At 53.8% G+C, this 24,685-nt stretch overlaps 12 protein-coding genes and 1 non-coding gene across 13 annotated transcripts; 7 read left to right on the top strand and 6 right to left on the bottom strand.

The window, feature by feature from the left end:
- Positions 1 to 66: 66 nt before the first annotated feature.
- On the top strand, positions 67 to 1,114 carry BJY04DRAFT_227195 (oxidoreductase, short chain dehydrogenase/reductase family; the record flags this gene model as incomplete). The annotated part of the gene is made up of 4 exons (XM_073718581.1): positions 67 to 503; positions 563 to 674; positions 731 to 844; positions 914 to 1,114. 4 exons carry the CDS (start codon positions 67 to 69, stop codon positions 1,112 to 1,114), a joined length of 864 nt encoding a protein of 287 aa, XP_073576720.1.
- Positions 1,115 to 1,708: 594 nt separating this feature from the next.
- On the bottom strand, positions 1,709 to 2,598 carry aspf2 (major allergen Asp F2; the record flags this gene model as incomplete). Its single annotated transcript, XM_073714721.1, has 3 exons — positions 1,709 to 1,750; positions 1,803 to 2,191; positions 2,247 to 2,598. 3 exons carry the CDS (start codon positions 2,596 to 2,598, stop codon positions 1,709 to 1,711), a joined length of 783 nt encoding a protein of 260 aa, XP_073576719.1.
- Positions 2,599 to 2,612: 14 nt separating this feature from the next.
- Positions 2,613 to 3,017, bottom strand: BJY04DRAFT_43502 (uncharacterized protein). The gene has a single exon (XM_073720378.1). The coding sequence runs from the start codon at positions 2,910 to 2,912 to the stop codon at positions 2,655 to 2,657; it is 258 nt and encodes an 85-aa protein (XP_073576718.1). The 5' UTR covers positions 2,913 to 3,017; the 3' UTR covers positions 2,613 to 2,654.
- A 517-nt stretch (positions 3,018 to 3,534) lies between these two features.
- On the top strand, positions 3,535 to 5,064 carry zrfC (putative ZIP Zinc transporter). Its single transcript, XM_073709523.1, has one exon. The coding sequence runs from the start codon at positions 4,029 to 4,031 to the stop codon at positions 4,782 to 4,784; it is 756 nt and encodes a 251-aa protein (XP_073576717.1). The 5' UTR covers positions 3,535 to 4,028; the 3' UTR covers positions 4,785 to 5,064.
- Positions 5,065 to 5,649: 585 nt separating this feature from the next.
- BJY04DRAFT_t10 lies at positions 5,650 to 5,737 on the top strand. Its single transcript has one exon. It is a non-coding gene; the product is annotated as a tRNA-Asp (tRNA).
- A 1,458-nt stretch (positions 5,738 to 7,195) lies between these two features.
- Positions 7,196 to 8,845, bottom strand: BJY04DRAFT_204552 (chaperonin 10-like protein; the record flags this gene model as incomplete). The annotated part of the gene is made up of 6 exons (XM_073713507.1): positions 7,196 to 7,423; positions 7,511 to 7,672; positions 7,809 to 7,854; positions 7,987 to 8,278; positions 8,350 to 8,454; positions 8,785 to 8,845. The coding sequence occupies 6 exons, from the start codon at positions 8,843 to 8,845 to the stop codon at positions 7,196 to 7,198; spliced, it is 894 nt and encodes a 297-aa protein (XP_073576716.1).
- A 702-nt stretch (positions 8,846 to 9,547) lies between these two features.
- Positions 9,548 to 11,346, top strand: BJY04DRAFT_227194 (glycosyl hydrolase; the record flags this gene model as incomplete). Its single annotated transcript, XM_073718580.1, has 3 exons — positions 9,548 to 10,307; positions 10,375 to 11,157; positions 11,216 to 11,346. 3 exons carry the CDS (start codon positions 9,548 to 9,550, stop codon positions 11,344 to 11,346), a joined length of 1,674 nt encoding a protein of 557 aa, XP_073576715.1.
- A 366-nt stretch (positions 11,347 to 11,712) lies between these two features.
- BJY04DRAFT_204550 (cytochrome P450) lies at positions 11,713 to 13,600 on the top strand (the record flags this gene model as incomplete). Its single annotated transcript, XM_073713506.1, has 7 exons — positions 11,713 to 11,929; positions 11,986 to 12,119; positions 12,186 to 12,491; positions 12,554 to 12,598; positions 12,659 to 12,715; positions 12,767 to 12,942; positions 13,009 to 13,600. The coding sequence occupies 7 exons, from the start codon at positions 11,713 to 11,715 to the stop codon at positions 13,598 to 13,600; spliced, it is 1,527 nt and encodes a 508-aa protein (XP_073576714.1).
- A 568-nt stretch (positions 13,601 to 14,168) lies between these two features.
- BJY04DRAFT_227193 (uncharacterized protein) lies at positions 14,169 to 15,940 on the top strand (the record flags this gene model as incomplete). Its single annotated transcript, XM_073718579.1, has 4 exons — positions 14,169 to 14,237; positions 14,288 to 14,591; positions 14,653 to 15,015; positions 15,063 to 15,940. The coding sequence occupies 4 exons, from the start codon at positions 14,169 to 14,171 to the stop codon at positions 15,938 to 15,940; spliced, it is 1,614 nt and encodes a 537-aa protein (XP_073576713.1).
- Positions 15,941 to 16,403: 463 nt separating this feature from the next.
- Positions 16,404 to 17,221, bottom strand: BJY04DRAFT_176782 (RNA ligase/cyclic nucleotide phosphodiesterase). Its single transcript, XM_073709522.1, has one exon. The coding sequence runs from the start codon at positions 17,164 to 17,166 to the stop codon at positions 16,441 to 16,443; it is 726 nt and encodes a 241-aa protein (XP_073576712.1). The 5' UTR covers positions 17,167 to 17,221; the 3' UTR covers positions 16,404 to 16,440.
- Positions 17,222 to 18,112: 891 nt separating this feature from the next.
- On the top strand, positions 18,113 to 21,223 carry BJY04DRAFT_212866 (uncharacterized protein; the record flags this gene model as incomplete). Its single annotated transcript, XM_073714720.1, has 1 exon — positions 18,113 to 21,223. The coding sequence occupies one exon, from the start codon at positions 18,113 to 18,115 to the stop codon at positions 21,221 to 21,223; it is 3,111 nt and encodes a 1,036-aa protein (XP_073576711.1).
- Positions 21,224 to 21,683: 460 nt separating this feature from the next.
- Positions 21,684 to 23,222, bottom strand: BJY04DRAFT_212865 (cytochrome P450; the record flags this gene model as incomplete). Its single annotated transcript, XM_073714719.1, has 2 exons — positions 21,684 to 21,737; positions 21,789 to 23,222. 2 exons carry the CDS (start codon positions 23,220 to 23,222, stop codon positions 21,684 to 21,686), a joined length of 1,488 nt encoding a protein of 495 aa, XP_073576710.1.
- Positions 23,223 to 23,509: 287 nt separating this feature from the next.
- BJY04DRAFT_204547 (uncharacterized protein) lies at positions 23,510 to 24,562 on the bottom strand (the record flags this gene model as incomplete). The annotated part of the gene is made up of 3 exons (XM_073713505.1): positions 23,510 to 23,817; positions 23,870 to 24,362; positions 24,410 to 24,562. The coding sequence occupies 3 exons, from the start codon at positions 24,560 to 24,562 to the stop codon at positions 23,510 to 23,512; spliced, it is 954 nt and encodes a 317-aa protein (XP_073576709.1).
- Positions 24,563 to 24,685: the final 123 nt, after the last annotated feature.

Below are 24,685 nucleotides of genomic sequence, written 5' to 3'. Positions count from 1 at the left end.
CCTCAGCACTCACAACGGATAACCTCAAAATCAAATCGGATCTCAAATAAAATATCAACCGACAAAATGTCCCCCGTCGTCATCCCCACCGAAACCCCCTCCACCCTGCCCCCCACAACCACACCCCCCATCACAAACCCCTTCTCCCTCACAAACCGCACAATCGCAATCACCGGCGGCGGCCGCGGCCTCGGCATCGTCCTCGCAACCGCCGTCCTCGAAGCCGGCGGCGACGTCGCCTGTCTCGACCTCCTCCCCGCCCCCAGCGCCGAAGAATGGCTGCTCGTCCAGAAACTTGCCACCGCGAGAGGCCTGCAAGCGAACTACATCCAGTGCGACATTACCGATGAGGTTGCGACGCAGACGGCGCTAGAGGGGATTGCGGCTGTGGGGATGGAGAGGGGCATGCCGCTGAGGGGGGCGATTACCTGTGCGGGGATCCAGCAGATGGTGCCGGCGTTGGAGTATCCGGTTGAGCTTTATCGCAAGATGTTGGATGTTAAGTATGTTTTTCAACATGGTTCCATGCAATTGAGATGTGGGCTGATTGTGTGTCTGCTAGTGTTCTGGGCACGTTCATCCCTGCGAAGCACTGCGCGCGCATCTTCAAGGAGCAGGGGACGCCGGGGAGCATTGTGATGATTGCGTCGATGTCCGGGCAGATTGCGAACAGGGTATGTCTTCGTCTATCAAAGAGAAACAGTAAGGGTCCAGTCGCTGATTCAGATAGGGCCTCACATGCACCGCGTACAACTCCTCCAAAGCCGCCGTCCACCAGATGTGTCGCTCTGTCGCGCAGGAATGGGGGCAGTATGGTATTCGCGTCAACACACTTTCTGCCGGTGTATGTCTCCTATCTCTATTGTCTTTCTATACTTCAAGTCAACGCCGGACTAACATACTGTTCATATAGTACATTCGCACAGCAATGACAGACGCCCTGCTCGTCGCAAAGCCCGAGGTGGAAGAGACGTGGATGCGCGGCGCTTTGCTCGGCCGACTTGGTGTTCCAGACGACTTCAAGGCGCCTACCGTATACATGCTGGCTGATGGGAGTGGGTTTATGACGGGTGCTGATCTACGGGTTGATGGTGGGCATTGCGCTTCTGCGTAGGGTATGAAATTATAATGAACTATAGAATACATCGAATAGATATAATGATAGATGCATTGAGCGATTATTGAGGTTCCTAAGTATAACAAGAACAGCCTTTGCGTAGAATGAATCTTCCTTTCGATCGAGGAATCTCTTCCGTGTGCTAATGTGCTATGGATACGTGTAGTCTGTCGATGATTATGTACTGATGACCTGCTATGCTGGTGCTGAAGAATGGCAGTGCTCTTTGGAGAGAGAAAAAGCGTATGCAAAGTTTGCTGTGGTGGATGAGAAAGATAGGTCAAAGAAGATATAGACGATCTTGTTTCGGAGGCATTAAGTAGGCAGGGAGGGCTTGGACTGTCTTGTGTTGATAAAGCGAACAGCACGACTGGCTTCAATGTTAAATCTTGAAAGGATTTACTGTTTGATGCATATCGTTAAATTATGTTCTATCAATTGATGTCCTATCTAAGTACAAAAGAGTGCTGATCCATAACTCATAGATCGTATACATTATTTTAACATCATGGGAGGTGCATAGGCTCCCGTCTAGCATCATGGCTTACGGCATGAGTCGTTAGTCTTATCGGGTCAGGTCGGGTCGGTCATTTAAATGCAGTGGAGCTCGCCACCTTCGTGGGTGTGGCAGTTCTACGCATTGTTAGCATTTTGTTCGCTTAATAGAACAGGTGGGTGGACTCACGTCGGGAATGTCCTCTTCCTCAGACTCTTCCTCCTCAGGGGCCTCACCGACACAGCCCTCACCAGGAACAACGACATCATAGGCGTAAGCCTCAAGAGCAAAGTACTGCAGAGTCTCGGTATCGTGAACAGATTCGGTGCTGTTGCTCTCGGCAAGCTCAAGAACACCGTTGTATCCATCCGCGTAGTGCTCGACATAGGCTTGTCCGATGGCAGGCATGTGGTAGAGGCGGTGGATGAGGTCGGTGGCCCAGAAGGTGTTGGTCTCGGACTCGGCGATGGTGTAGCCTTGGGAGCACATGGTGGTCAGGGAGCGGCGAGAGAAGTAACTAAGTTCGCAAATGACGGTCTCGTCGGTGGCGTTCTCGCCACGCCAGTGGCCAGCCCAGCCTGAGAAGTTAGTTCGACCTGAGGAGCTTCAGCAGAAAAGAGTGTGTGGGCTTACCATCGAGACGGCAGTTGTCATCAGGGTCATCGCAGCGGAAGAGGACGTTGTCCGAGAAGCCATTGACGATGATGTCGAAAGCACCAATGGCAGTGATAGAGGGCCGGTTACCAAAGTATTTGCGGTAGATGGCACTCTCGTTACCCCAGCGAAGGATGTGCTCCTTAGCATGGGCGGCGAGGTCCACGGCCTCCTGCAGACCGGTGGCAATCTGGCGCTGCTCGGTGCCATTGCAGCTCTCGTGGATGGGGAAGGGAGATATGATCGGGTCCTCCAGAGGCTTAGTGGTCTGGTTGGTGGGCAGGGCCACAATGGGGGCGGCTAGGGCCAGGGCAAGGGCAAAGAACTGCATTTTGAGAGATTTGACGGTGGTTCTGCTTGGAGGTCTTAAGGTTCGCCGATATCCTGTCAGTCTGCAGGGATATGCAGGCTGCCATTGTGACAGTATTTATACCTGAAGCAGCAGCTCCAATCGCCCTTGGAGACGGCAAGTACCTTGTGGCATCCAAGAGTAGCGTTTCTTGGATGACATGGTGTGTTGACATCTCGCTTCCATGATGTAGAAGCATCCCACGTTCTGCCAAGAAAGCCAAGGCCACGAGGGGACCCTGGGGACGGGCGACTAAACTTGATCGCGCAGTATCTCCTTGGCGGAACCCTTGGCATGTGTACCTTGGTGGTTAGTGAGGATGAGAAATGCAACGCTCTGACTGGGACTGAGGTCGAAAGACTTTTCTGGCTTCATTCAATGATTCAGTCGCTGTGATACCTTGTGGACAAGGGTGTTATATATCCGCCGTCGTTCGTGCCCAGGAATTCTCCGACAAGCACAGACTTCCGATCGTGAATTCCTTGCGTCCGCCGGAAACCTGCATCATGAGGATCATCCTTCCCGTCCTGGCGGTTGCCGGCCTTGCAAGTGCCGTCTCGATTACCGACTGCCACAAACACGGCGACGATGTGTACTGTATGACCGCAGACGGCGGCGAAGTCCAGGTTCTCCTAGAAGATACCACCGGCGATCCCCCTTCCGAGTTCACTGACTGTCACACTCATGGGGAGACAAGGTAAGCTGGCCTCGGTTGCAATCGTCAGGCCCAGCTAACGAGTTAGTTACTGCGTCGACGCGGATGGAGGCGATGTTGAAGTGGTCGGAGATCTCGGGCTGACTACCGAGGAGACCACCGAGGAGGAGAGCTCAGAAGGAGAGAACTGTCACTTCCATGCGGGTGTGGAGTGAGTGCCTCATCCGTCTCGCATTTTACGCCTCGGCACTAACGACATCGCAGACACTGTGTTGGTGCAGGTGAATCAGAGAGCGGCGGCACCACCGAGGAATCCGCCGGGGAGGAGAGCTCAGAAGGAGAGAACTGCCATTTCCATGCTGGTGTAGAGTGAGTACCTCAACCGTTCTCTCATCTTGCGCCCCGCCACTAACAACATCGCAGGCACTGCCTCCAGCCAGGTGAATCGGAGAGCGGCGGTACCACCAGTGGCGGCAGTAGCAGTGCGTCCTCTTGCGGAATTCAAAGTCGAGACTACGACATGCCTTTGCGTATCGGAACCCTCTTCGTCATTCTCGTCACCAGCGCGATTGGTGTCTTCCTGCCTATGGCAATGGCGAAGCTCCCCAACCAGAAAATCAACGTCTGGGCGTCCACCATTATCAAGCAGTTCGGCACTGGTGTCATTCTCTCGACCGCATTCGTTCATGTGAGTCTCGATCGGAACCGTGTGATGTGAACGAAGCTAATTTGGCAGCTCTACACCCATGCGGACCTCATGTTCAGCAATCCTTGCATCGGTGTACTCCAGTATGAAGCCACCACATCTGCGGTCGTTATGGCCGGTCTTTTTATCTCCTTCATGATCGAATACCTCGGACACCGCTTTCTCATGTCCCGCGCGTCCCGTTCGCCATCCGAGCCTGTGGCCGCTATCAACAACAGCTCCGACGTCTCTTCCAAATCGGCGGCTGAGGCGGCTGTGCCTCATCAGCACAACACCCTGGCGAGCCTTGGCCACCACCACGGGGGAGACCCCACAGACCCCAACACCAAGGTTTCGGTCCTGGTCATGGAGGCCGGTGTCGTCTTTCACAGTGTCATTATTGGTGTCACCCTCGTGGTCGCAGGTGATTCGTTCTACAAGACGCTTCTCGTCGTCATTGTTTTCCACCAATTCTTCGAGGGTCTCGCACTTGGTGCCCGGATTGCACTCCTCCCCGGCCGCACGTTCCCCAGCAAGGCGATCATGGGCGGGATCTTCGCGCTTATCACGCCCATCGGTATGGCGATCGGTATGGGCGTAATTCACTCTTTCAACGGTCGCGACCGCGACACTCTTATCGCAATGGGTACTCTCGACGCTCTGTCAGCCGGTATCCTCGCGTGGGTCGGTGTCGTCGACATGTGGGCGCGCGACTGGGTCATTGAGGGCGGAGACATGATGAACGCCCCTGGCGGCCGAGTCGGGGCCGGATTGTTCTCTCTCATCTCCGGTATGGTGGTGATGAGTGTTTTGGGTAAATGGGCGTGATTATGTACGATACGAGACTTTAAGTAAATAGAATTGTGATGGAATTCGCGGGTCGAACATAGCGAGCGGTGGCTTCACGCGTCTTGGACGCGTCTCCATCAGGGAGGAAGCAATGTCGGAGTCCTGGGGTTGTTGCTGGCTCATCATGCCGCGCTAGACGCTCATCTCACCTCGCTGACGGAGGTGTCGAGGATTCCAGCCCAGGTTGGGGATGTGCAGTTGAGGTGGTGTGAAGCGGGGTTGGGTGAGGTTGAGGTTGAGGCTACACACATAACGTGACTTAATGGGATCATGAATCAATATACCATACCACTCGTTCTCATATATCGTATGGATATTTAGCAAGGTTTAGCAGGTATTGGAGTGTAGTGCCCCTGTAGATCATGAGGTTAGGAGGGAGGTTTCCGCGCGATGTGCTTCTCTTTAACATTTGATTTGCGCCACAACTTCAGGGTGACCGTTCCTTCCGAGTAGCACAATTCATGTGCTATACGTTTATGGCTGCTGAAGTAGGCACAGCAAGACGCTTTGGCGCTAGGCGGATCGCATGGGCATGATGTGTAGGTATGGCAACTTGAACTTGGTGGTTAAGTAGGGAGAAGTGGTGCAGTGATATATATCTCGGGTATGGCAGTCCAGGCGGGCGGGATATCAAGCATAGAACCCCGCCGCTAAATCGAACGAGGATGATGCCTGTAGAAACGGAAAGTCTAGTCCACTGGAATCTCAATAGATCACTCGAGATTATGTGCTCCCTCACCCAAGGGCTTGGGCAACCATCAATCTGAAAAAGTCGCGATGCTGGTTGTGATGCAAGCTTGCGGTAGGAATATAGATTTAAATTTTAACCACTAATAGCATCTAGTCCTCGATGGTCTAACGGTCATGATTTCCGCTTGTCACCTAACCAGGAACAAGCGCGGGAGACCTGGGTTCGACTCCCAGTCGGGGAGTTTTTTTTTTAAATTTTTTTTTCCCGCTTTTCCTACTCTACTGCCGAGTCGACAGTTACCGACAGGCTCACCCCATACGCTGTAATCACCGTAACCCTCTCACTCCTGCATAGAGGTTAGAACCCCATGTCTCCCAGTTCTGACTTCTCGCACATCATCAAAGTTTCCCGCTGAGGCTGACGTTGTCACGTTGCTGATGGCGGCCTTCGATCTCCGGCGCCGCCTCAAATCCTGGGGGGAAACGTGCGGGGAAACGCCAGCCCCAGCCAGATCTGGGAGCCCATCCCCGGATTTCTCTAGACCTTTCCTCACGATGGGCCCATATCATCTCCCGTTGAAGTCCAGTAAGCACACGACTGCTGTAGAAACATGAGTAGTAATCCCAACCCAACGACCCCACTCGCGCGGGACTCCGTGCAGCCGCTGCTCGCGTGCTTGAACTGTCGCAGGCCTAAGGTCAAGGTAAGTGAGCGTGCGCTAATCCATATAATGGGCTGATATAGGCATGGGCCGGCTGCAGAGCCGTGGACGCGGTGTCGCAGGCTGCAAACGATGTGTAGATGTCGATGTGTAGATGTCGATGTACCCTGCGTAATGCCCACGCATGATGAGCGGAAACGGTATGCGTATCATCAGCTCTCAAGAGAAGAATACCTACAAAAGCTAAGGTGCCATTTAGACCGTCTTCCAAGCACCATATCCGGCATCTCGAGCACCGCATCCAGCAGCCTGAGGGGGAACTGCGCGCACAGTGACACGAGCAAGCATCAAGGGGTGCGACGGTTGACAATACATGTACATCCTCGGCCGCATCGGCCACCCCATCAGTCTCTGCTACGGGAAATGGCCATGTGCCCGGGGCAATAGTATGCGATCTATGTGCCGCGCAACATTGGGTCTCCGATGATGACCGCGGGTGCGGCCAATACCACGGCCCGACAGCGAGCGTCCAGCTCACGTTGCCATCCTCGCTTGCATCCCTCTCCCATAGGCAAGGCCAGACACCCGCCGCGCCTCAGGCTCGGGTCCCCGAGGAACTGCAAACAGGCGTATACCTTAAGCTGCTTGACAGTTTCTGGGCGGACCACAACGCCGTCCTCCCGATTGTCCACCGCGACGCGTTCACGTACGCCATGGCCCACGGACTGTCCGTGTACTACAGCCGCGCGCTGCACTATGCGCTGTGTGCCTGCACTGTCTTCGTCACGGGCCTCCCGGTCGCTGTACATGCGGTCGCGCCCGGTCTGATTCGCACGGCGTCGGAGGCACTGCAGAATAAGACGGCAGTTCCGGGGATCCCAACCGTGCAGGCGTTGCATCTGCTTGCTGCGTGCGAGTTTATGCAGGGCAACATTGCGAGGGGGTGGTTGTTGTCTGGTATGTGGATGTGGAGTTTAAGGAGCATTGCGGACTGACACGCGCAGGGCAGGCATGTCAGCTCCTGTTCCATCTGGATCTTCATCGCGAAGCTCCGAGGCGGACGTCATCCCTTGAAGAGTAGTTCGATGAGCAGGTGCGCCGGACGGTCTGTTGAGGATTTGTTATCTTTGATTCGCCCGAAATCTTCCCAGCAGCGGCGAACTGGGGGGCTGCCGCAATATCAGCCGGTCCTATCACCGCGGAGCCCCGAACCGTCAGTCCCTGGGTAATGAATTGCTTCGGATCCGCCCCGACCATCACCTCTGGCTTGTGTGCGGTACATAGGTTAGGATTAAGGATGTTACAGGTGAAGAAGACTCAAGATGGATAGGATGCCCCCGCAGTCACAAAGACCCCGTGCGCCCCAACGCCATCTGCAATGCGCACCACCTCCGCGACCGGGTCATCTACCTCCTTGAAATCCACGAACTCCACTGCGCCCCGCGCCAGAGCGAGCTCGCGGCGCGCCTCCCCGGTGTCCACTACGATCGGCCGGAACCCCATTGCCGCGGCCACCTGCACGCCCTGAATGCCCACGCTCCCGCCACCTCGGGGGAAACCGCCCAGTTGTTGAATTTCAAGTTAGCCTTCGGAGTGCGCGGTAGATGGTTCCAGTGGAGCACATGATAGGGGCGGCGGTATGGTCGTCGACCCCGTCGGGGATGCGCTGCGTGTGATGGGCCGGGGACGTAACGTATCTAATTGCACCATTTTCAGTTTCTACAGACCGCTTGGTGGGTAATTAGAGTGTGGCTTACTGCTGGTAGGTTCTACAGCAGACATTAAACCGGATCAGCCATTGCAGAGCGCATGCACTCAAGCCCACTCACCCGGGTTTGTGCAGTCCGCAGAGGACCGACTTGCGGCAGTAGGACTCCATATCATCCAGACACAGCTCGCAGTCTCCGCACGTCGACCAGCGCGGATTCATCCCGGCGCGCTCCCCCACCTTCCAGGTTCGCACGTTCGACCCGACCTTGACGACGACGCCCGCCCCCTCGTGGCCCGGAGATCGAACCCCGAAGGTCGACGTGAGCGGTGTTCCAAGATTCGCCTTGGCGAAATGAATAACGGAGAAGCAGATGCCCGTCACGTTCAGCCGAATCAGGAGCTCGTCAGGGCCTGGGTAAGTAGTTGCGATCTAGGTTAGCTTCCCTAACGTGCATCCGGCTCGCAGCCTAGCAGCCACATACCTGGCTCCGGCACGGGGACCATCTGCACCTCGACGTGGAAGTCTGGGCCCTCGTTTACGATAACTCCTGCCTTGCATTCCTTGGGGATATCAAACACGGGTGCGTCTGCAGCATTGGTCTCGGTGACCTGCGAGCGGAAGAGGTAGGACAATTTTTGGTTGAGCGTTCGATTCAATAAGGCCTTCAAGCAATTGTATACCCGTAATAGAACTACAGACATCACCATGCTTTATGTATCTGGTCCTGAGGAAGGAGAGATAGATAACCCTCGGCCTCGGTAGAGACTGTTGCACCCACGCCAGTTGGACGGAGCTCATTCTCCGCAGCGAGTCTGTGTCGCCGCGCAGGTTGCGGCTACTCGCCTCCAGGTAGAGCCGGAAAGCCCAGCATTCCGCTGACCCCGAGCTAGATACTGCTCTTTCTCATTTAGCACACTGTCCGACGGTATAGATAGCCCTGGATTTGGCCGTCGCTGAAGGACAATCTTCTCCTTCATTTCTCGTTTAACCTTCTACCCAAGCCCACTACTAATAGTGCGCAAGTAGAGTTGCTGCAGTACTAGAGTATTATCCGCACAGGAGAATTGCACCAGGGAGGTTCCTTGTTTTCCCTTGTTTTTCCATTCTTACTCTCCGAGATCAGTCGAAGGATAGTTAGAGCTAAAAGTCAACCTAGTAGGACTAGGGCTGGCTTGCTGAGTTCTGGCTATACTATACGGCTATACACTTATGATATGCTGAAGGTGGAGTCATCATCAACCTCTGCCTACGACCGGAGGGACTTTTCATATTCAAATTATCGAACCACAACACTTAGGCCTTAGCAATCTCCAAGTTGTGGCTGGAAGAACCCGCGGGAAGCCAGCTTTCCCGTCGCCTATTAACCCGAAAATCAGCATTTCACCGACCTTGGCTCATCAGATCTACGTTATTTAGGCTGAATCCCGATGAATAGACTGAATCTCGATATTGATGATTGGCGCCAACTCTACAACATGCAGCAGTAGCCTGGTTCCACGTGCTGGATTGGTGGAATGGATATTTGTCCCTCCAGTGCCACATACTCAGGTCCTGCCATCGGGCTATCTCTGAACGAAAGATGTTTCTATTGTGCATTTAGCCTGCAGTACCTATCTGCCCTATAAGATAGAGGTTTGTTCGAGGGACTGACCTTGACACTGCGACCAAGGACCTACACAATGCGAATCAAAATCAACATCACCAGCTTGTTATTACTATTTGCTTCATTTTCAACAGCCCAAGATCAGAAGAATGGAGCTCGAAACTCCACCTTCACCAATCCCATGCTACCAGGCTGGCACTCCGACCCCAGCTGCACTTTCGTCCCAGAACTAGACAACACGACTTTCTGTACTGTCTCCACCTTCCTCAACTTTCCTGGCCTCAGCATCTACGCTACTAAAGACCTTGTGCATTTCAGACACGTTAGCAACGCCTTCTCCCGGCCCGAACAAATCCCAGGCCATGCCTCAATGAACAATAACAACCGCGGGGGCATCTGGGCGCCCACGATCCGCTACCGCGAGGGAAAGATGTATGTCATCTTCACCTACACCAGCTACGATCCCAAGGAGAGAGTCAACAACCTCCTCGTCGCCACGGACGATCCATACAACGACGAGAGCTGGGGCACGCCGCTCAAAATCACCAACCCCACAGGAGGCAACCATATCGACCCGGACCTGTTCTGGGACAATGACGGCACGGCATACATGGCAACTGGCTGGGGAAAGATCTTTCTGTCCACTATTGACACAACGACGGGCGTCGCGAGCGAGCGCGTAGAGATCTGGAAGGGTACCGGCGGTAGTAACGCTGAAGGCCCGCACATTTACCGGAAGGATGGATATTACTATCTTCTTGTAGCCGAGGGTGGTTTCGCGGAGAACCATGCTGCGACTATTGCACGTGCTAGGGATATTTGGGGACCATACGAGAGTTATAAGAATAACCCGGTGCTCACGAATCGAGGGACAGACCGTTGGACATGCGGATATCTTTCCAGATGGGAATGGTAATTGGTGGGCGACAGCACTGGCGACACGGTCGGGACGCGAGCGTGTCAATTATCCTATGGGTAGAGAGGCGATTCTTACCCCAGTCACATGGAACGGGGGTGAATGGCCTGTCTTTGATCAGGTCTTTGGTGTGATGGAAGGTCCTCTTCCTAGCAAAGACAGCAATCCACCCGGTGACGGACCTCTAGTCCACGAAGGAGACAGCTTCGACTTCCATCGCGGTTTTACGTTTCCAAAACATCTGGTGCACTTTCGAACTAAGAACCCCGACGCCTACAAGATCGCCCCGGGTTTCTTGCATAGCAGTCTGCGGCTGATCCCCTCAGCGTTAAACCTCACCGGTGGCGAAGCCATAGAAGCCAGCGTCGATAACAGCCTTACCTTTCTAGGCCGTCGCCAAACAGCAACTCTCTTCGATTTCTCCGTTGACCTCTCATTCAACCCTAACGTCGCCGGCGAGGAAGCGGGAGTTACTGTTTTTCTGAATCAGCAGCAACATATTGAGCTGAGTGTCGTCCGCACAGGAGAATCAAAGGAGGGTAGAACGCATCTTCAGCTTGCGGGTACTAGCTTCGGCAGACTGAGTGCACCAGCTGTGGAGACGGTTGTCAGGGACATCCCAAAGCTTTGGAGATTATGCCCCTCCATTCGGCTTAGTATCAGGGCCGAGGATCCCGATGGCTACACGTTCGTCGCCTCCTCAAGCTGTGGGATTGGAGATATCAGAATGGGATCCGTAAGCAGTGATATTGTCAGCGGAGGGTTTCTTGGTAAGACTGAATCTGTACTCGATTTGTGAGATTATAGGGTTACTAATCATGATTATAGGCAGTCTTGTGGGGATATATGCCACGAACAATAACGGTACGGGGGAGACGCCGTCTTATTGGAGTCGGTGGAGATATAGGCCTGTTTCTCAGGAGATTGATGAGGGGGAGTTCGCACCGGTGGCCCTCTAAGTCTATATGAATAACTATGTTTCTTGCTCACGGGCACATATATATGAAGAATTTGGTCCCCTTGGGACGATGTCACAATAACTGCTGTAAGCTGGGGCTGATATGAGATTCCCGGCGGCGGCGTTCTTTTACAGTCTAGTATAATGAATTGGTACTAACGTGGTAGGGCCTTACATGTGTGGATCGCCCTGTGCGGCTGGCCTTGGGTGGCCTGCTCCTGATAGATAGCCTATGTCCGGCTACCGCGACCTAACAGCGCGCCTGAAAGGCGAGCTTTTTCAATTACCGACGATTGAAGGACTAAGATTTGGAGCATATAACAAACAGTCACCGACTCGCGCACTGATTCCAAAACCAGCTCCCACGATGTTACATGAAAATATAACCACCTACGCACCCTACGCCCTCGCTCTCTACCTCATATACATTGCAACCATTGTCACCTACCGACTCACCCTCCACCCTCTCGCACGCGTTCCCGGCCCCCTTCTGGCACGAGTCAGCTATTTCTACGAATACTATCACGACCTCTACCACCTCGGACAGTTTGCCTTTAAACTGAGAGATCTCCACCGCGAATACGGTACTTCAGTTGAAAGTCTCTCTATAATAACTCCGCCATCTGATTTCTATCAACAGGTCCCATCGTCCGAGTCAACCCAAACGAAGTCCACATCCACGACCCGAATTTCGCTGCAACCCTATATGGCCGCAGCCATGGACGAGCGGACAAGCCACGACATGGCGCCGAAACATTCGGGCCTTTCCCTGCTGTTAGAACTCCCCTCCCTTCCTCTTCATATATGCATCGAGGACTGATACAATGAAACTACTCATAGGCTATCAGCACAGCATCTCACGACCTCCATCGCCTGCGCCGAAACGCCCTAAACCCGTTTTTCTCGAGAAAGTCCGTTGCGGACCTGGTTCCTGCCATGACACATGCAATTGATCTTATGTGCGAGCGGTTGCAGGAGGCAAGCAGGATTGGAGAGTTGGTAAACCTGAAGTATATCTATGCGGCTGTGACATCTGATATCATCAATGATTATTGTTTTGCGAGGGAGCCGACGAAGGTTCTGGAGAAGGACTGGGGGCAGAGGTTCTTTGATGATATTGATAGTTTTCTGGAGGTTAGCCTGTTGGTACGTGAGCTTGGGCTTGTCTCCTTGGATATTGAGGTGTGGTGTGCTAACTGCCGTGATAGAACTTTCATATTCCCTTTATTATGCGACTGAGTTTTGCGCTGCCGGTATGTCCCTTTTGTGGTCAGTGTATTCTATTAAATTTGCTGACTGGTACTTACACGTAGGACTCAGTCAACAAAATGCTCGCCCCGGCAATGGCAGGCATGCTGGACTTTCGAAAGGTGTGCTATTTTCATATCCATACTATCATCACAAACGACTGACAACAACAGGGGCTGGGCCACCAGATCGACGCAATCCGGCACGGAAAAGATAAGTCCTATGACGGCATCGGCCACCGAACAGTCCTGCATGAGCTTCTCAGCAGCTCGCTGCCATCCGAGGAACGAAAGACCCCCCGGCTCCGCGACGAAGCATTCACCCTTGTTGTTGCTGGATCAGGAACTACGTAAGTCACCGTCAATTTATATAGAGAACAGAGAGATCGGTGACTGACCCTACAATGGCACTATAGAGCCTACTGCCTCCGCAATACAACCTACCACATCTCCGCCAACCCCTCGATCCAAGCACGCCTCCACGCAGAACTCGCCTCTGCAATTCCTGATCCCTCAAATCCACCAGCCTCTTTGCTCTCCACCCTCGATAATCTCCCCTATCTCACGGCGGTAATAAAAGAGGGCCTCCGCCTCTCATCCCCGGTCACGCACCGCCTCCCTCGCATATTCCCTGAAAAGGCCCTCATCTACGGACCCCACATCATACCCTCAGGTACAACAATCAGCATGACAATCAACGAGTGGCACGAAGATGAGACCATCTTCCCGGATCCATACAGGTTTAACCCTGACCGCTGGCTTGGCGAGGATAACGGCAAGAGTCTGGATCCGTACTTGGTGCCATTTAGTAAAGGGAGTCGCATGTGTCTGGGGATGCACCTGGCAATGGCGGAGATGTATTTGATTCTGGGGATGGTGTTTCGGCGATTTGCATTTGATGTGCGGCGGGTGGACAGGGAGAGGGATGTGGATGTCGCTTTTGCGTTTATTCTTGCGGCGCAGAGGAGGGATTCGCCGGGCTTGGTGGCAGGGGTTACGGAGGTTTGAAGAATGTATACTACGCTGTAGCGACAACATGCTTCTGTGAGTTGGCTGTATCTGGTCTCATAGCTAGTAAGCTCGTAACGAGTGGCTAGTTAGGGCTTGGCCTGTATTTGCCTCAGCTTTTAACTAGTAGCTTCTGACACAGTCATTAAGGTATCTCCTAGCACTTCTCTTGGCTTTTAATGTATTCATTCATCATTCTTGAGTATTCGACGTTGGATTGCTGGTGGGCAAGGTAGCTCATGATCCCCATGCAACGAGCTCTCGTTCATCCCCATCACACTCATGGTCAGTGTTTCCACAATAGCGCTGAGCTTGATACTGCTCTTCATCTCTTGAAGCTCAAACCGAGGAGTTGGAACCACGCGTTGACTCAACCATGGATCTCGCCAGCCACTCTCCCAGCCACCCTTCCCGAACAACCCTTCTTCGACATCTGCACCTCGTCTATCACCAGATCAATAACCTGCGGGGGTGCGTAGACAGCGTCCAGCTTTAAGCTACTTAGGTTTACTTAAGCTGTTCTACCCCGATTACATCTGTCACCCAGCAAACTCGACTCCACGGTACCATGTTGCCCTTCATGAGGACATTTAGAAACTTCCGGCAAAAGAAACAGGAGGTCGCAAGGATATCGATTGTCTGTCGAGGTAAAGGCTCCTTGTACAATAAGAAATGTCGCTAATCAAGACAGGCAAATCCATCAGCCGCGAGGAATTGTTCACATATACCAATGGCCGCTTCCTTGTCGATGAGGAACATCAGTTCACTCGACGCTACCGGAAATTCAGCCTAGATGCCCTTTGCGATATAGTCGCCACCGCCGACGGCAGCTCATCTCGAATCACAGACATTGACAAGCTCGAAGGGGGGTTTAGCAAGGCGCTACTGATGACAAAAGAGGATGGAACTCAACTGATCGCCAAAATTCCGTCTCGCATCGCTGGTCCTCCGTTTTATACGACAGCCTCTGAAGTGGCTACCTTGGGATACAGTCAGTGCCTTTTATTTTATTCCGCCCTTTACGGTTCAAGGCACTCACGCATCCGGATTAGTCAGAAACTATACGAGCATTCCTGTTCCCCGTGTCCATTCTTGGTCTGCTGATGACTCCGACCCTGTCCAGGCAGAGTATATAGTCATGGAGAAAGCCACTGGAGTTCCGTTATACGAGCGATGGCCCACGATGACAGAGCTCGAGAAACTCGAGCTCATAAAGCACTTAACCCAACTTGAAGCCCAGCTATCTGCTATCCCGTTTCCGGCATATGGTGGGCTGTATTTACGTACGGATGCCAACCGCTTTCAACATCAAGATCTTGGTAGCGACGTGGATAAACAGCAGTTATTCTGTGTTGGCCCTTCACCTGATTGCTCTATTGATGTTGATACAGTCGCTGAAATGAGTAAAGGGTCTTGTAAGTCTTCTGATACTCTCGACCCTTCCAGACTGACATCTGTTTAGGGAGCAGCATATCGGACTTTGGAAGATCGATTGCCAAACGCGAGCTGTCTCGGATCGCAAAGCAGAGTCCAGACCGTCAACCAGTAGTTCATCGGGGAAGCAGCCAAGAGCAAGCGCATCTTCTAGAGAACGCAATTGCCCTCATGCCACTGTTAGACTCGCACCCGACCCTATCCCAACTCTCTCAGCCAACCCTTTGGCACACCGATCTTCATATGGGAAATATCTATGTTGCGCCCGAGAACTGCTCCCAGATCACCGCTCTGATTGATGTTCAGTCCCTCTCTGTACTGCCATTCTTTCTCCAGCCCCCTCGGGATTATACTAGAGGCCTTGTCCAGCCTGTGCTCCTCCATAACTTCGACTCTTTAGACAATCACGAAAAAGCCGCTGCGCTACATGAATGGACACAAGCCAAGCTAGCCAAAGCATACGAAGTCTCGACCTTTCTCGAGAACAGACCCGCCCACAACGCCATGGCCGTGCCTCGCGTCTTCCGAGAACTCTTCATTCGCCTTGGCGAGGCATCTGAAGTTGGGATTGTCCCACTGCGAGAATGTCTCATTCAGATATTTCAGGGCTGGTCGGAATTGGGCTTCTCGGGGAACTGTCCGTATTCCTTCAGCCAGGAAGAGATCAGTGCGCATGAACAGCAATTTTACAAATACCAAGAATGGAAAGAGGTTCAGCAACTCGCTCAAGAGACTCTGAATACGGACGCTGAGGGCTGGGTAGCGCCGCAGGTGGATTTTGGTAAGAAACAAAGTCAGAACAGGGAGCTGTTGGCGATGTATATTGCGCGCATGGCGGGGGAGAAATCGTCAGAACAAGTGAGACGAATGTGGCCATTTCCGGCATTACATGTAATCGAGATGTAGTTAGTCTTAGACAAAGATAAAGCAGTACTTGAGGCTTATGCTGGGGTAGACTGGACGGTCCAGATGGGGTAGAGGATTGCTCCAGCCAGCGGTATCAAATATCGACCCCTGTGAGAAGGTCAAAGGCAGTGGCACTCAGCTTTCTCAACAGGCACGTCAGAGACAAAGGAACACCACCCCAACTCTCCCCTCAACTTCTGTATTATCTGTCCTTTTGACATACAATCCTCACTGCCAAGAACTGCGGACTGGGATGGTCCGTTAATGTAAGACAAGGAGTCTCTTGCTTATATCCTCCAAGGTCCTACACCTCAGAAACCACAAAGGCACTAAGGTCTACTAATGCCGGAGAATCTTGAGACTGGAGAATACTATGGACACGGGCTGCCTCCCGTATCTAGAAACTTCGTGACGGATGGATGGATGTGTCACCTATCTGGTACTCGAAAGGTTTTGAATATATCGTACCTTCAGGCAGAAATTATATTCCAAAGCTTTGCTCAATAATCAGCCTGCGCCACCGTAACCTCAGGTTCAAACGCCTGCATATCCTGAAACGAGCACAACTCCACTTTACCAAACTGCACGGTGTCAGGCCCATACTGAAGAATATCCTCCACCAGACCTTTAAGGGCATCCTTCTCCTCCTCGTTCAAATGCCTCGTCATGTACGCAATAGTGAGGTGAAACTGGAAGGCGTCAGGGCTCCTAAGTTCAATGCCTGTGGCCTCCGACAACCTCTCCCGCAGACCCAGCAAAGAGCTTGAATGCGGCTCCAAGGCAAGCCCAATGGTATGCTTGATCTCCGGTATCTGGCGCTTGACCGTCAGTTCGTATGGCGGCTTCAACGTGTCGTCGAGCTCGAGGCCTTGAAGGGTCGATATCGTATACTCCAACCATTCATCGTAAGGGCCTTCTAGACCGGACACCTTTTTGATGTTGTCGGCGTAGCCGGGGCGAGGCATGACCTGCTGGTTGCGCTCGAGGTCTCGCACGCAGATGAAGACGGTCATGTGCCAGCTGTCTTCGGGGAGCAGTGCGTCGTTCGGAAAGGCAGTCTCTGCCAGCTCATGATTCTCGAGCGCCTGGCGAATCTGCTTGAGGGTGTCTCGAAGGGGAGAGTTCTCGGGCAGGAGAGCAATCACTGAATGGCCCTGGTAGAGTTTGCTCTCGCCGTCAGGAGTGAATTTTTTGACAGAGCCTTTAGGCATTGAATCGTCGGCCATTGTTGGTTGTAGAAGCTGTGGTAGAGGTAGAAACAGGGCAGTGCGAGACTCTTGCTGAAGGTAAAGACAGTAGGAAGATGGAGGAGATTCGTGTTTTTAAGTTGCCCTGGTTGCGTCTCTAAGATTGAGAGAGTGTGAAATGGGATGAGGCTCAAATCAGCATGAGTCAAGGTGTCAATTGGTCGCAAACAAGTGTTAGCCCTACTTGGCGGACTGGGGTTGTAGTGGCCCGGCATGCGCCCAGTCCCCTATCACGGCGCTACCTTGAAGCTGAGACCCGGTTGTTTGCTATAACGTTGCAGTCAAAAGTCAGCTATCATCTTGGCAGGCATGGACACAAAGAGGCTGATACAGGGCTCGCAGCAGACCCCTCTCACGGGGAAACACAGCCTGACACAATTTGATGGACAGCTAGCTCATAGCCTTGCTTACTCCTTGGCAACAAGATGCTCGGGAGTAGCTGCATTAAATCCGTCCATCTGTGAGTCTCCTTCTGCGGGGTATGGCCTGAAATGGACTCTTGCATGAAGGGGTCCAAGATGACTGCATGTTTGATAGCTACAACCAATTGGCTCAGCGCTTCGGTCTCACCCTAATCTCCTCATGACTCGAGCTCCCGTTGCCATGCGCTCTCGAATGGACTAGGACGAGGCTGGGAAATGCGGTTGTTCCACCCGTATCAATGGACCGAAGAGGTATTTCCAAGCGCTCTGGTATCAACAGGGGTCCTTGGAAAGCTAATGCTGCATCTCATTAACTGCAGTACTGACCGATAGTCTCACATGCATGCCAGTGTGAGTGAGAGGCTCTTGTAGCCTGCGATTAAGAGGCTAGACATGGACGTCCCTCTCGCCCCCCGACTTGACTCTTGCCATGGTCCCACCCAGCCCTCTGCCACGCGATTCCCGCAAGGTTGAAACAACCCGTGAGGTGCTGTCCAGTCCCGATGGATCCGATTTCGGCGGCAAGCATTGCGGGAACGACGGTCCAGTTCCTCACTCTTGCCTTTGCAGTGTCGTCCCGCATCCAGAAGTATTGCAAATCCGCCTCAAACGTTCCAACGGCATACCTTGATTTATCAACGCAGATACCTCTACTGGCCGAGCTCTTCCGTGACTTGCAGAAAAGCCCGACCGTGAATCCCGACCAGCGGCTGGAACAAGTGCTGACCGGGTGCATTCGCAACCTGACAGCGCTCAACCAGATTCTGACCAAGGTCCTCCCTGAGCGCGGGGATTCGGTCTCGACCAAAGTCCTCAAAGCCCTGCGCAGTGTGGGAGCAGAGGACAAGGCCAAGGAGTGCAAGGCAGAACTCGAGAGTTACAAGACAACGCTCACGTTGTACCTGGGGGCGCAGGCATCCCTCAAGGCAGCTTCGCCTCCTTCATCACCGACTTACTATCACCTCCCTTCACTCGGCCGAGCTAAATTCATCGGACGCAAGGATACATTGGATGCTATTGACTGCGTGGTCAAAGCGCAAGGCAGAGACACCAACGTCGCCGTCCTGCTTGGTATGGGAGGACAAGGCAAAACCAGCCTTGCCATCGAATACTGCCGGCTCGAGAAGACACGTTCGCATTTCAAGACGATCCTGTGGATAAATAGCATCTCAACAATCTCGATCCAGAGGAGCTTCACTGAGATTGCGAAGAACATCCTCGCGCTCTCTGGTGAACAGCGCAGCTTTGCGAACATTCAGGCGCAGGTTACCTTTGTGCACACGGTGCTTGAGCAGAAAGGTGGTCACTGGCTACTTGTTTTTGACAACTACGATTGGCCGCAGAGAGTCAAGAGAATCCTCGATTACGCGCCCAGTTCGTCGAGCGGAGCTGCGATCATGACGACCAGACACGCGGATGTCGCTCCCCTGGGGACTCTGATTTCTATCGATGGAATGAGTGAAGCTGACGCCGTGGAGCTTCTGATAGAACGAACAGGCCTTCCTCGCACGGTTTCAAACCTCACTCAATCGCGCGCGGTGGTGAAGCTGCTCGGATACCTGCCGCTCGCCATTGACCAGAGCGCCGCGTATATCAGGTCGCGCAAGATCAGCCCGGAAGAGTTCCTCGATCACTACAAGAACCGCAAAGAGAAGATTATGAAAGATGTGCCCAACATCTGGGAATATCAAAGATCTCTGAGCGGCGACGACGGGAACGAAACGCCCCTGGGCGTATTCACCACGTGGGAGATGTCGTTCCAACAGGCCTTCGAACACAGTCCTATTGGAGATTCCCTGCCGGATTTCCTTAGCACTCTTGCCTTTTTCGGTCCCCTTTATCTTCGGATGGAGATGTTCCAGGCGTACTTTGAGGGGCTGCAAGCGGCTGGTGCATCGATTCCTCGATGGATCGATGCCTTCGCAAGCGGGCCCGACCGGGACAAGTTTGAGTATCAGGACATTGTGGTATTCCTTGCAGACCTCTCGCTCGTACGGCATAGCGGCGGGTCGTCCAGCGAGGGCGACACCGACGTGGAGTCCACGGGATTTTGCACGCTGTCTTTACACCCTCTTGTGCGCGACTGGATCCAGCTAAGAATCCCAACAAGCCAGCGCCGCGCACGTTGTATCGAGGCTCTTCTTCTTCTCAGCCACTACATCAAGGCGGCTGGCATCGACTATCGAGATTGGCCGCTGAAGATCCGGTTGCAAGCCCTAGCCCATGTCGACGCCAGTCTAGAGCTTCAAGCCAAGTATGCCGCAGACTGGGCGGGTGGACCGTTGTATCATGAGCTGCGCGCCGCTTTGAAGGTCCTCTCCACATTCTACGCCGACAATGGACGGTACGAGGAAGCCGAACGAATTTGCCAGGAAGTCCTGCAAGCCGAGACCAAAATCCAGCCCAGCAGCACAGACACCGGCTGCACACAGCTACAACTCAGCGACATCTTCCTCCTTCAAGGCCGCTACACCGACGCTGAAGAAACCATCACTCGCCTCCTAGCCTCACCCACCCCCTTCGACCAAGCCACCAAAGTCCACATGTCCAAGAACCTTGCACGCTCCCTCTTCAAGCAAGGCCGCTACGACGAGTCCGTCACGATCTACAACGACATTCTGCACCAACAAGCCCTCTTCCTCCCCCCCAACGATCTCTCTCTCCTCAACACCCGCGAACTTCTCGCTCAGGTCTACCGCAACCAAGGCCAGCACTCCAAAGCCATCGACCTCTACTCCACCGTCCTGACCACCTACCGCGCCGAAGGCCTTGAGACCCACCTCGAAGCCCTCCACTGCATGGTCAACCTCGCAAACACCTACCGCGCGCAGGCGCGCTACGACCTCGCCACAACCCTCTACGACACCGCGAGCCGCGAAGTCGCAGCGAAACTGCACGCCGACCACCCAACCGCACTCTCCACCAAGATGTTCCTGGCAATCAACCTCCGCGAGCTACAGCGGTACGAAGAAGGCGAAGACGCCTTCCGCGATGTGATTGAGCGATCGGCCCGTGTGCTAGGTCTACAACACCCAGATACGCTCAAAGCGACAATGAACTACGCAATCCTATGCGACCGGTGGGGGAAGACCCGCGAAGCGGAAGAGCTATATCGTACGACGCTGGAGGGGAGGGAGAAGAAGCTCGGCGTTGATAATCCGTATACGCTGCGCACAGTGGAGCGGCTGGTGAGTTTGCTTTGGAATTCGGGGCGGATGGAAGAGGCGGTGCAGATTGCTGCGCGGACGTTGGCGGCCCAGAAGAGACAGCTGTCCTTGAGTTCCTTATCTGTAGAGGATGATCAGGAGAGTAAATACCGTTCTGTTGAGATCTTGTTTGAGCGGGCGGTTGCGCGCGACATGGAAGCGCTGGATGAAGCGCACCGCGATCGGATCGAATCGCAGCGGTCTCTTGCGGGGGTTTACAGGTTGCAGGGGCGTGAGAAAAAAGCGGAGCATCATGCGGGCCTGGCGGAAAAGGGCGAGGAGGTTCTACGGGGGAGACTGGGTGTTGCGTTGCGGCAGAGGATGGATTCGGAGGCGACGCTGGTGCCGGTGCCGTATCAGGATGCGGTTGTTGATCCGTCGCCGCCGTATTCGGAGGGCAGTGATTGAGCGACTAGTATGGAGTGTATGGCAGGTCCAATACAACAAGACGCTAAAGTTGGCAGTCTGCATGGGTATCAAACTTAGGGCTAAGCGGGTATTATGTGCGGTTAACATGGGTTGACACAAACCCGCAGGGTCCAGATTATTTTTAAGGAATTATTCCTTACCTCTTGATAAGAAGACGTAATACGGATCCGGGAATGGTTATAGATTCTCAGTATTGACCACCAGCCAAGTTATCCTTGACTGCAGGCAGTCGCTCATGGGAAAGAATTTATGATCACCATGTCTATCCGTGAGGCCCGGACTTCCCCAATCGCCATATATAACAGGCCGGTTTAGAAGGGCACGCAATTGCGAGAAATGACCTACGGGGCTATTGCGGATGAACACGAGGTGATCAGCCTCCTACAGCCGTGCCTTGAACTGCGAGACAAATTCCATCATTCTATATATTCTAATCTTGTCATGTCCTCTCAGTGAAGATCAGTTGACAATCATATGGTTCCAAAGAACCATTCTACTCAAACTATCAGCAGAAGCTTGGACAAGGGTATATCACTCTGCATACCTTCTGTATTGAGTACGTGTACCCAGGTGCACTGTCAATCCTAAACCTTCTTACAATCGTCGCCAACGTGATGCGGAGCTGCAAGAGGGCAAACTCAGATCCGATGCAACTGCGCGTCCACGCATTAAACGGAATATAGCTGCCGCGCACCTGGTGCTGGCTGATAGCTTTATGAATGGCCAACACATCCTCTCCCCATCGTTCCGGCCGGAAAACATGCGCATCAGGGCCCCAGGTCGTCGGGTCAGTATGCACCCCGTACGCCGTCCAACCGACCCACGTCCCTTGCGGTATGGTGATGTTGTCGCCGAGCGCGACTGGTTCGAGGGTCTTTCGGTTGATGAGCTGGCTTACAGGCGGGTAGAGGCGGAGGGTTTCGGAGAGGATGGCTGTGAGGTAGGGCTTGTCTTTAAGGTCCGAGTGGGCAGTCTCGGGCGCCGAGAGTTCGGTGTGCAATTTCTCCTGAATGCGAGAACTCTGCGAGAGTTCCCATAGCGCGGCGATGAGGGCGAACTTGACGTTCTCGTGGCCGGCAAAGAACATCATCTTCAGGTTGGAGCGGTAGTGGAAGTCTGCCATCTGTCCGGCGTCTCTTGCGCGCCGCAGTCGATAGATCAGTTTTTCGGAGGGATTCTTCTCATCGGGCAAGGGGAGATCGTCCGTCACTTCGATCAATGCCTCTTCAAGTTCGCGGATCATGGAGAAGCAGCGAGGTCGCGTCGGACACAGTGGCCAGCCGATGCGTTCTAGCAGCGGGAAGACGCCCGTGAGATGGTTCCCCAATGTCCATAGGACGGCTGTCAGCGCATCCTGCGCGCGAACCGAATGGGTTGCATCGCTGTCCAACGCGCCAAACTGCACGTCGAAGAACATCTCGCCAAAGACGTCAATCGCCCAGCGCTCTATCAGATCGTTGATGACGACGATTCCTTGCGTCGTGGCGGCAGCCTTTCGGTGCAGAGTTGCGGTGAGCTTGGTGGCGGCGGCCTGCAGGGCGCGGATCTCGTGCGGACGCTGAATGCCCGGTTTCATGATGGCCGTGAACTGTTTCCAAACCTCCCCGTGTGAGTCGATCAGGTTCTCCCCGAATAAGCCTGCCAGCCGGCTGCCAGGCACCTTGCGGTAGAAGCCGCCCTTGGCTACCTGGCGCTCGTTGCGGAGGATGCGCACGACATATTCCGGTCGCGTAACGAGGACCGTCCACTGGCCGGAATTCCAGAGGTTGACTGCCCCGTGGGTTTCGAGGAGTGGCCGTAGCCGTGTGTTGTGGAATCGGATCTCGGATACCCCGCGGTAGGCATCGTAGACGGTAGCTAGAAATGGGATGGATGGTAGACCCCGGCAGCGGGTGGTGAGGGTACGAAAGATTTTGATAAAGACAGCGAGGAGTGCCGTCAGTGCTAGAGGGCTGAGGATGGTCGTGTAGGATATCATCCTGAGTGCATTGTTGTGGGAATGGGGGGAAGAGGGAGGAAAAGCTATCAAGTTTACGGAGTGGGAGTATCTACGTGGTATGCAGGACAGTAGATGCAACATTCCGTGGATATCACTGCCGATCGATCTCCACAAGGATCTTCCTCAGGCTTGAATCCATGATCCTAGATGCAGGCAGCAAAATCACCCTATCACACACACTATAAAAAACAATCCTGCTCAAATTGATCACCGTCGATCGGGCTCCACATGTTCCTCCCAGCCCCTCGGGCCTCAGCCCTCACTGCTCAGTACGTTCCAGCGATTCGCATATGCTGGAACTCGTCGGCCGTCATATACTGCTCGTCCTGGTTGGCGGATCCAGGTAAGAGGGGACGGAGGAGCACATTGCGGTCAGGTTTGGCGAAGTATGCAATCGAGAAGCGCGCAGGCACGCTTTCTGCAGTCATTCGGCCTGGCAAATGGACACGATGACGGGCGCTGTGGAGACCAGTCCATTTGCTGAGACAGTCCCCTACATTCACAATGCATTCCGATGATCGTTCACCACAGGGAACGTCCACAAAGCACTCACTACCCGGGGGAACCTCCATTTCTATGGACAGTCAGCCAGCCACAATGGTCATTGAGTTGGCTAATGAACTTACGCAATCCGCCCACACCATCCTGAAAAAGCAAAGTGATTGTGCCAAAGTCGGTATGGGCTGCGATGCGAGTGGAGTGGGTAAAGTCCGCGCGAGCCACTTCGGGATAGTGCGTCAGTCGCAGCTCATTAGTCTGATCTGCATGGAGGTCGCTGAGGGTCTGGGCTGGGAGGCCCACTCCGATCGAGATCGCTTCCAGGATTTTCAGCTCTGCGCGGTAGCAGGATTGGAAGAACGAGCTGAAGGTGGGCTGGAAGCTGTCGGCAACCCCCGGCGGAGGCCAGATGTTTGCGTACCGTGCATCGTGCTCGGATCCGATGTCGTAGGACTCCTTCATGTCCTTCAGCAGTGGCTTGTGCCCCGCCGCACGGCCGTAATTGGAGACGGCCGAGACATTTTCCAGCCCAACCGGACTGAAGCCACGGTGGGGGTGTGCTGTTGGAGGATGAGGGGATTTCAGTTTCTCCTCCAGCGGCAGGTGGTAAAATTGTGAGGCCTACTTTGCATCAGCGGCCGTCTTGATACCATGAGTAGACTTCAAACCTCTGTAAAAGCCTGGTTAACCTCACTGGGTGGAACGCCGTGGTTGATGAGCTTGACGAAGCCATACTCTCTCAGGGCGGAGGCCAATTCACGACAGAAGCGATCCCTCTGCGCGGAATCATAGAATTCCGCAAAGTCAAACGTTGCAAACATGGTAGAGATGCAGTGAAGTTGTGAAGGGAACCTGTACAGCAACATCTGAGCTTTGGTTGCTAGGAATATATCCCATCGGAAAAGGACGCCGATCACCTGCAGGATGGAGAGCTCATGGAAGCC

This window comes from Aspergillus karnatakaensis (assembly GCF_047715665.1).
Source record: "Aspergillus karnatakaensis strain CBS 102800 unplaced genomic scaffold BJY04scaffold_2, whole genome shotgun sequence".
NCBI lineage: Eukaryota > Fungi > Ascomycota > Eurotiomycetes > Eurotiales > Aspergillaceae > Aspergillus > Aspergillus karnatakaensis.
Note: the sequence above shows the minus strand (reverse complement) of the source record. Positions and strands in the feature narration are given on the sequence as shown.